The sequence below is a fragment of the Hyperoodon ampullatus genome, assembly GCF_949752795.1.
Source record: "Hyperoodon ampullatus genome assembly, chromosome: 2".
In the NCBI taxonomy this organism is placed as follows: Eukaryota; Metazoa; Chordata; class Mammalia; order Artiodactyla; family Ziphiidae; genus Hyperoodon; species Hyperoodon ampullatus.
In genome coordinates, this window is record NC_136915.1 from 106,931,289 (window position 1) to 106,941,445 (window position 10,157).

The 10,157-nt window shown below is 42.8% G+C and overlaps 1 protein-coding gene across 1 annotated transcript; it reads right to left on the bottom strand.

Moving 5' to 3' along the window:
* Window positions 1-2,291: 2,291 nt before the first annotated feature.
* Window positions 2,292-8,790, bottom strand: HMGCS2 (3-hydroxy-3-methylglutaryl-CoA synthase 2; the record flags this gene model as incomplete). The annotated part of the gene is given in 11 exon segments (XM_079698449.1): window positions 2,292-2,348; window positions 2,352-2,398; window positions 3,645-3,772; window positions 4,379-4,472; window positions 4,475-4,488; window positions 5,536-5,567; window positions 5,569-5,710; window positions 7,108-7,273; window positions 8,644-8,670; window positions 8,673-8,700; window positions 8,704-8,790. Coding segments are annotated over 11 exon segments (822 nt in total).
* Between the last annotated feature and the right edge of the window lie 1,367 nt (window positions 8,791-10,157).

Below are 10,157 nucleotides of genomic sequence, written 5' to 3' on the forward strand. Positions count from 1 at the left end.
CCTGCATGACAGCTGCTGCACTGGTTGTGTTCTGGTTTCCAAGAAGTATGGGAGTTATTCCCTCCTTCCCTACTTTTTAATTGTGTTCTATTAGCTTAGTACCAAACATAAAATTTAGAAATTCACAGAAAACCCTACGAAACAAAGAAAGAACTAGCAGCACAGAAATGTAATAATAACAATAACAACAAAGCTATAGCAAATGAGAGGCAAGTTATCCGGATCTTGAAGGAGACAACGGATCTGCCACATTTCTGGTCTGTGATTCAAGGCTGAGCCTTCCCTCCATCCCTCCATCTCCCTCTTCACAAAGGGCTCCTCTAGCACCACAAGCCCATGACAGTGACTGCAGCAAGGAAAGACATGAAGGACCCACTAAGGATGCCCCCTCACTCTACAGGGCCAGTGCTTTTGGGGGCTGCAGTGTCCAATCTAACCTATTTACCAGTTAAGGGTGGGGGACATTTATACGATCGAGAGAGGGCAGAAATTCTATAGGGTACTTTTGCAAGGAACCTCTCCACATATCTGTAAAGTTTAAAGAAACATAAGAAGGACATTCACTCATGAGTCTCACCCTGGGCATGCCCCCTTTCCCCATACCTGCTCCTTACCCGAGGCAGGCTCTCCTAAAGATATCCCGAGGTCTAGGGTGTTCCACTGCCCTTCCAGCAACAAACCTGGACGCCTGAGGGCCCTGAGCCCAATGCCATGGGAACCAAGGCTGGGAGGTGGGCAGGGTCCCCCTGACACGTCCTGTCTGTGATGGGAGAGCAGGCTGGGCAGTGCAGAGGCAGAGCTCCGCAGAGCACTGCACTGACATACAATCTTTATTTCAGCTAACATCTCACTGGTGTAGGTTCATTGCTCCTGTGAGACAAAGATGAGGCCCAGCTTTTATTTTCTTGGTACAATGCTGCTTAAGCATGTGGACCAGGAGAGGGAGGGAACCTGCTTTGGAAACTCTCCCTTGAAAAATCCCAATTTTCTCTCTCTTTCTCTGTCTCTTCTTTCTCCTCTCTCTCTGCTTCTGATGACTGAACTAGCTTGACACATTTAATTGGCCCCCTCTTTGCCACTGACTTGACCTTAAGAACCATATTACAAACAGACAACAGATAAGCAAACAAACAGATGACTCCCTGGTAGCGCCAAAGTCTGATGAGTCTGCTTATGGAGCCTGCCGTTCTCAACCATACCCTGTAGCCTGGCCGGCCGGCCCCCTTTCCAACCTCGTTTACTTCCTAACAACCCAGAGGCACACTTCAGTTGCCCCACAGGGCTGAGAACGCTGGCAGTGGTTAGCAGTAACAGAGGACACCCGTTATCCTGCAGTTTTCCTGTTTTGTCCGGGTATCTCGTTTACCCAGGACTTCTTCCTCATCTTTCCCTGTTCCCTACCCTGCCCTTGGCAAACCTTTTTAGTCTTCCCCCTTCATATACCAAAGTAGGGGGGGAAATTTAAAAACAGGAAAATATAGATGAAGTATTCAGGTGCAGGGACTGATCTGTTGAGATTTATGGGTTGTAAAAGAAATTGCTTCTCACACTTCCATTCTGCTTATCTTCCCAATTTGGAAGATGAACTGAAGGCAGATATCTGGGTTCATGCACTACAAGATTCTAATTCTGAATCTTTGATTTTCCTTTAAAAAGTACCATAAAGAATTCTCCTATTTCTCTTCACGATTCCATCCACTTCCATCAAACTCTTCTCTCCTTATGCCCTTCCCACTTATTTCCTAAATCTCACTTCTTCTCCCCAGAAGGAATCACAAGACGGGAGGATTGCCCACAGCCCCTTAGCCTAAGGTTCCCTCCAGCCAAGGCTTCTGCCTCTCACAGAATCCCCAGCACCCTGTTCCTTTATAAGTCTCTCCAACACACTGGTGTGTTCCTTCTCTGATGCTCTTCATCTTTGTTACTGACTCACCCCATTGGAGTAATCAGTTCCATAGTTTCAGGTTTACAGCCTGCCTGCTTCTGTTATGGATGCTAATTTTGTTTCTATCAAGCTTCTAGGGGAGCTTCCTATCATGAGTAGATCAGGTAAACAAGTTGACTCTTTTTTTCAGATTCAAGATTTAAGAACATGCCCCTCCCCCAGCTTTTGCCTTTCATGGGCAAAGAGCCCCAAGAGTTTTACTTGGTCCTCGTGGTACAAACTCCCCACTTCTGATCATTTTGGAAGCTACGAACCCTCTCTGGCCTGTTTACACTCTCAGAACTGCATCTGTTACCCAGAGGAAAATCTTTAAGCCACCTACACTCTAAAATTTCACTCATCACCTTTAGACCGGACGCCGGGCATACTTCCGGTGATACAGCTCATCCACTCGCTCCAGGTATCAAGTGCCTGGGAAAAGGCTGTTTTTGTCACCAAGTGGTGAGAAATTCACTGTGGAATGAGAAGAGGCAATACTCACAAAGGGCTGCATGGGGTTGAGGAAGAGAAAATGGTAATAGGGATGCCTAGACCTTCACATGGAGCTCCCTTGGCTGTGCTGCGAGGGGTGGTGAGGTCACCTAGTCTACACCCAGTAGAGCACTGGGCCATCAGAAGAACCAGAAGCAGCTCTCTTGGAGCTAGTACCTAAGACTTGTCTACTAGAAATTTTGTTATAGGAGTATGCCATTTTTCTGCAGTAAACATGCCCTCCCTCCATTGAAATCTTCATCATGTCCTTCTGCCAATGGTACCTAGCTTGAGGTGTACCTCAGAGCATCCTGTTTTCTAACAGACATTTCCTTCCTAGCCCTAAGTTTTCCAACTCTGATTCATTGTAGTATTTCAAAGTTTTGTCCATTAACGTTCATCTCAGAGGTCCTATTTTTATTTTATTTTGGCTTCTTTTTTGCTCTAACATGTCCCCTGTTCCAGATAAGATCAATGACTACTAGGTCTAGGTTTTCTGGAACATTCTCAATTCCATAAGTTCAGTCTCCTTTTCAGGGCAAGTCATGGGTCCCAAGTTTTGCTTGAAAAATTATGGTTACCCTGATTTTAAAACCACCATCTGGTTTCTCCAGTCCTAACTTTTGCTTTGGTGTACTTTTCCTTTGTTGCTTTTTGGGGGCACTATTTTGTTTTATGTTTGGTAAGGAAAGGGGGTAGCTGGAAGAAGACAGTAATATTTACTGATAACTTATTTATCATTAATTAATTCATTAATCTCTTTGGCAATCCTGCAAAGTTCGTATGATTTTAGAAATGAGGCAACTGAGAAAAGTTCAATAATTTTATCAAAGATAAAGAGCTGATAAGTATCACAGCTCAGCTTAGACTTTGATATCTGGCTCCAAAATCTGGGCTTTTTCAACTGTGGCATAGATAGTATTTTCAAAGCCCATACATCTGGCTTCCATGGGACTTCATCGTCCAGTATCCTGTTTTGGGTGGTTATCTGTGCTCAGTGCTGGGAAGCCACATGCTGCCTCCTACCTCTTCCCAACTCTGTCTTCTGATTCCCCACCCAGTTCTTCCCCTTTTGAACCTAACAAACCTTCTCCCTATCATATCTGATAGAAGTCGTCACTCTCACCCACCATATTCTAGACTTCTGATGAATCCCTGGCTCTCAGCTCCTGGCATAGAATCTGAGAAAAATTGCCTTCGTCTCCTCTCTTTCTGCCTTTTTTCTTACCCTTGTGGTAGAATTGTTCTCTTTGGTCCATTATTTCTGTAAACTTCTCAGGAGACATATGCTTCCAGGAGGTGAGACATTTTGGCAAGTCTGATGTACTGGATACCAGCTTCTCCGGCGGGGGGAGACTGGGAAGCAAAAGTAAGACTCTTAAACTTACTTCATTGTCATCAGTGCTACCAATCACAAGTCCAATGGAGAGCCAGGCTCTGTGGGAGCTCCTGCCCCAGGGGAAAGTGCTCTGTGTATGGCTTAGAATGTCAAGAAATGATAAAGCTCAGCAAACATAATGTTGGCAAAACATACAGGCAGACCCTCATTTAGTCAAGGTGTATCCCATTTAGCACTTAGATGTGTGCCCTTGATCACATCCATCATAAAATAATCAACAAATGTTTACTGGATATCTCAAATCCATCAATTTCTCTTTAACCAGTTACAACCAAACCACCACCATCACCTCATGCCTAGACTATTTGCTGGAACAATCTGACTGGTTTCCCCATATTCACCTTAGTTTCTCATCAGTCTAGTCTCTAAGTAGTAACCAGGGAAGTGCTTCTAATACATGAATTAGACAAACTTACTCTATTGCTTAAATCCCTTCAGGGCTTTCCTTTGTTCTTAATCACAACATAATTCTGTCAAGGTGGGAGCCTTGGTAGTGGTGAGGCAGAAAGTGGTTTCTTTTACCAGATGAAACTGGCCAGAAGTGCCTGATCAAAAGACTGGACTCACCTGGAGAAGCATCCTGGGACACCCAAAATGAAAAGAAACTTTCCGTTAAGCCAGAGCCGTAAGAGAAGCCACCAATCCTGGAGCCAGCAAGTCCTGGGCAGAGTGACTGCGGGGAAAGAAATCAAAACCTAAAACCACACATCAACATTATGTTCCGCACTGCAAATAATCCACCAGTCTAGTCAACCTCTTGCAACTATAAATGGGTTCTGGGCACTCTACACAAACAGGGACTTCTGGAAGACCCTGGGGGTAGGCCCAGAAGGAGGAAAACTTACCAAGAGGAGAACAGCTAAAGTCTAAGATACAGAGGTCACAGTGAGCATAACAGAATTTCTGGGATGTAAAAGGAACTTCTCCCCACCCAGGAAGACAAGATGAATTCAGTGAACTCTGAAGGCACCTCCAAGTGAAGGTCAGACCACTGGACTCACCTCAAGGCTCCCATGTTGACTGGCAATGCTTCAGCAGTTGTAACTTTTTTTATTATATCCTCATTAGGAATAATTTGAGCAAGTCCAATGATATACATATATATTTTTCTCATGTTGTATGCATGTACTAGTACAAGTGTTTTCTTGTAAAATCCACAAAATAGAATATTTATAAAAATAAAAACTAACATTTGAGCCCCTGCTGAGCATTACTGTTTTAAGTGCTTTAGACATTTAACATTCATCAAAACCTTAGAAGGTAGGTATTGTTATTGTACAAATTTTATAGTTGGGAAAAAGAAGGCACATAAAGGTTAAGTATTTTTCCAAAGTCAAAGCTAATAAATCGTAAAGAGATTTGAACACAGGTTGTGGGCTCTAAAGCTAGAATCTCTTGACCAACATGCTTTACTGAGTACAGAGATTTTAAAGGATGAGATCAAAATATGCATAAAAGTTCTACTATTTTCCTGCTGCACCAAATAGGTCTTGCTCATCCCCTGGCATCATACGTGCACTTCACTTTGGAGACCACTGTTTAATACTGATGGTAAATCTGCCTACACATACATCTTTGAAACCTGTTTCTTTCATTTTCCTTCCTTCCTTCTTTCTTTCCTTTTTGAAAAACTTCTGAACCAGAAGAGGAACAAAACTTGGTTGAACCCTCAGACCAGAGGTCATGGGTAAGAGGAGGTGGGGTCACATGCAGTACTCACTGGAACAGAAGTGAGGCCAGGCATCCATCCATCCAGGGATGAAGTGTACATATTCCCGTTGTGTGTGGAGAGGTAGAGGGAGGCCTTGCTCTTCTTGTTGAACACGTCTAGAGAGGCCTTTTGAAATGCCTTTTCTGCGTCCTTATTAGTGTAGGTGTCTTCCAGCTTTAGCCCCCTGTGAGGCAGCCAGAGGAATAGGCCAGGCGAGAAGCCACATGAGGGAAGGAATGCAGCAATGGGAAAAGTGTAACAGCTACTGGAGAGAAGACTTTGGGACACATGTTTTTTATAGTAGAATATTTGGAAATACAGAAAACACAGAGGAAAACTGTCACTAATAGTCTTACCATTCAGAGAGAGCACTTAGGTCATAGTTTTCTTGTGGAATCCATTCCTAACTTTATACAGTTTATTAGAAAGTAAAATCATGCTATACATTTTGTTTAGCATGCTTCCTTAACTAATTTTCTCTATGACATTGTCAGCTTCTCTAACATTATTATTATTATTATTATTATTTGCGGTACGCGGGCCTCTCACTGTTGTGGCCTCTCCCGTTGTGGAGCACAGGCTCCGGACGCGCAGGCTCAGCAGCCATGGCTCACGGGCCCAGCCGCTCCGTGGCACGTGGGATCCTCCCGGACCGGGGCACGAACCCGTGTCCCCTGCATCGGCAGGCAGACTCTCAACCACTGTGCCACCAGGGAAGCCCTGTTTTTCTGATTATTGATGAGAGTTTATTAGGGATATTAAGCTATTAGGGATATTAAGCTATTATCTTTGGTATATGTTAGAAAATTTTTTTTCCATGGGGTAGGTCTTAGAAGCAGTGTTTGTGCTAATTTGGATGTTAGTGGCAGGGTTAGCAGTAGTAGTTAGAAACAGGGGCAGATGTTGGTAAAATACTCCAAAACTTGAACAGATACCAAGAAGAAAGGGAAAGCTTCCCTTCCCAGTGAGAACTCTTTGTATTCTTCTTTTCTGAATGTCTTGGAGTATCGCATCAATAAACAGCATTCTCCCTGCTTTATTGACATCAAAGGGGAGTGAGCTGGACTATCTCTGTTTCATAGGTGCGGGGATTTGAGGCAACAAGCAAGATGTTCATTAAGCCAATGGCTAGTGGGAATGAGACCAGACACTCCCCAAGTTGCCATCCTGCATTGTGATTATTTGCTTCTAGGTGTTTCTTTCTGTACAGACTGTGAGATCCTCTAGGCAGGTATCATGGAGTCACGTCCACTTTTATGTCCCCAGAGCTTAGTATGATGTCTGACACATAGTTGATGTTCATAACATGTTTATTGCCTGAATAATTTAGTCACACTCCCTTTCCCCTTTTTATTACTCTCCGAAGCTTCTTATAGTCACTTGATCTAGAGGTTCTGGCAGGGCCCCTGTGCTCCCTAAGATACAGAGTGAGGTCTCTGAGAACAATAATGCACTAACCCACGTGAGGACTTGGTGTCATTTCTACTGTGTTGGAGGATTGTTGTCTCTTCCCACAGGAGTGGCTGGTGTTCCAGACTCAAGGCATGAGGAAGCCTCCTTCTTGTTATGAAGAGGACTCACCTGAAGGCTTCCAGCCTCTTATAGAGGCCGGTCTGTGTGTTGTCACTGGCTAACAGAAAGTCATTGAACATCAGGTGAGCCAGGGATTTCTGGACCATCTTGCAGAAGGGTGTGTGAAAGATCATAAACTGTAAATCATCAGGAGTGAAATGTCGATCGATGCCAGCTGGAAGAAGAAGTGTGAAAGCAAGGATGTGGCATGATCCACTTAGACATACTCTCCAAGATCTAACTGTGCTGAGGTCTCCCAGAAAACTGGCTCCTACCTCCGGCAAACACACAGAGGTTTGTTCATTCATTTTACAAGCATTTTACTAAGCACTCTACTCATAAAGCAGGTAAAGAAACAAATATTTTCTTCCTGTCTGCCATTGCCAAACTCTATGACAAATAATTCCTCAAATCAACCTCATACTGTATTATTTTCTCTATTTTCCAGGGGAGAAAACAGTCTCCAAAATATGAAGCCGAGTCACGTGTCCAAGGTCACCCAGCTTGAAAAGAGCTGGCTTTGGCTTTGGGTTCTGGTGTCTCTGGATCTACACTCCAGACTCTCTCATATTCCAAAGAGAAGGGCAATGCACCCTCTGCCCTTAGGAAAGTTTACAATTTGGTGCTGAGATCCAAAGCGGCATTGATCAAATTCCATATGAGATTAAGGACTAAAATTAGAATGTCATAAGAATTCAGAGGATGCCAGAGCAATTAACCAATAACAATTTTACAGTGGATGGGCAGAGGCAGAGACGTCCAAGTTGACTCCTTTCCCATGGAGGCAGCCAGCATCCCACCCAGTGCAGCAGAGAGGGGCAAGATGCTTCAGGACACCGCTAAAGCATCCATGCTCTGATGCTTCAGCACATGCCTTTTCCCACACTGAAACCTGCCTTTTTTAGATGTCCATCTGGGCATGGCTAAACAGGTAGGAACCACCCCCCCTTTATTTTTTAAGTATATGGGTTTCTCTTTATTTTTAAAAGAAGCTTCATTTCTTTTCTGATTATGGAATTGGTACATAATTTTTAGCAGAAAACTTCAGAAAGTAAGGTGAAAATAAAATCAACTTCCAACACTACCAGGCAAAGAAAAAAAATCACTGATAACACTTAAGTATACTGAAAATATGGGTAAGAATTTTCAACATCAACCAGACTTTAAAAGGTGGCAAACTATAAACCAAGAGTCGAATCACTCCTGACTTCATCAGAAACGAATCCTGGCCTCCACAGGACATGGTCACTCTGATTCACACAGTACCTCCCCAGGTGGCTGGTACCCACTGGCTTCAGCTTTGACCTTGGATTGTTTGCTTTCTTTCATTTAATTCAAGTTAGAGGCAATTTCATTCTTGACTTTGGGTGACTTCCAAAGGGACTGTAGCCTAGGCCCAGGAAAGGATGTCAGAAGAAGGGGACATGAAACGATTCTCTTGTGATCATTTGCAGAGGAGAAGAGAGTCCTTGTCTTAAGAGTTTAGGACATACTCTTGGCCTCGTGTAAATAGGGTCCCCACCTTCTGCCCTCTGAGCCCCATACTTTGCTCCCACTGGTTCTGGATTTTTGACGGTATAACATGCAGCATCGGCCCAGGGCCTATAAGTAGCACTGGATGGAGAGCTTCCCATCCAATTGTGGGCGCTCTGAAGTCATATCTGCTTTGTAGAAGTCATATATATTCTCCATGTGGCAAGGCACACAGAGGGATTCGGGGACTGTACAAGGCAGCCCACATTGAGCAGAGAGGGTAGGAGAGCCACATAATCCATGTTGAGTTTATTTTTATGTATGGTGTTAGGTAGTGTTCTAATTTCAGCCTTTTACATGTAGCTGTCCAGTTTTCCCAGCACCACTTATTGAAGAGGCTGTCTTTTCTCCACTATATATTCTTGCCTCCTTTATCAAGATAAGGTGACCATAAGTGTGTGGGTTTATCTCTGGGCTTTCTATCCTGTTCCACTGATCTATATTTCTGTTTTTGTGCCAGTACCATACTGTCTTGATTACTGTAGCTTTGTAGTATAGTCTGAAGTCAGGGAGCCTGATTCCTCCAGCTCTGCTTTTCTTTCTGAAGATTGCTTTGGCTATTCAGGGTCTTTTGTGTTTCCATATGAATTGTGAAATATTTTGTTCTAGTTTTGTGAAAAATGCCAGTGGTAGTTTGATAGGGATTGCATTGAATCTGTAGATTGCTTTGGGTAATAGAGTCATTTTCACAATGTGATTCTTCCAATTCAAGAACATGGTATATTTCTCCATCTACTTGTATCATCTTTAATTTCTTTCATCATTGTCTTATAATTTTCTGCATACAGGTTTTTTGTCTCATTAGGTAGGTTTATTCCTAGGTATTTTATTCTTTTTGTTGCAATGGTAAATGGGAGTGTTTTCTTAATTTCACTTTCAGATTTTTCATCATTACTGTATAGGAATGCAAGAGATTTCTGTGCATTAATTTTGCATCCTGCTACTTTACCAAATTCATTGATTAGCTCTAGGAGTTTTCTGGTAGCATCTTTAGGATTCTCTATGTATAGTATCATGTCATCTGCAAACAGTGACAGCTTTACTTCTTCTTTTCCAATTTGGATTCCTTTTATTTCTTTTTCTTCTCTGATTGCTGTGGCTAAAACTTCCACAACTATGTTGAATAATAGTGGTGAGAGTGGGCAACCTTGTCTTGTTCCTGATCTTAGTGGAAATGGTTTCAGTTTTTCACAATTGAGAATGATGTTGGCTGTGGGTTTGTCATATATGGCCTTTATTATGTTGAGGAAAGTTCCCTCTATGCCTACTTTCTGCAGGGTTTTTATCATAAATGGGTGTTGAATTTTGTCAAAAACTTTCTCTGCATCTATTTAGATGGTCATATGGTTTTTCTCCTTCAGTTTGTTAATATGGTGTATGACGTTGATTGATTTGCATATATTGAAGAATACTTGCATTCCTGGAATAAACCCCACTTGATCATAGTGTATGATCCTTTTAATGTGCTGTTGGATTCTGTTTGATAGTATTTTGTTGAGGATTTTTGTGTCTATGTTCATCAGTGA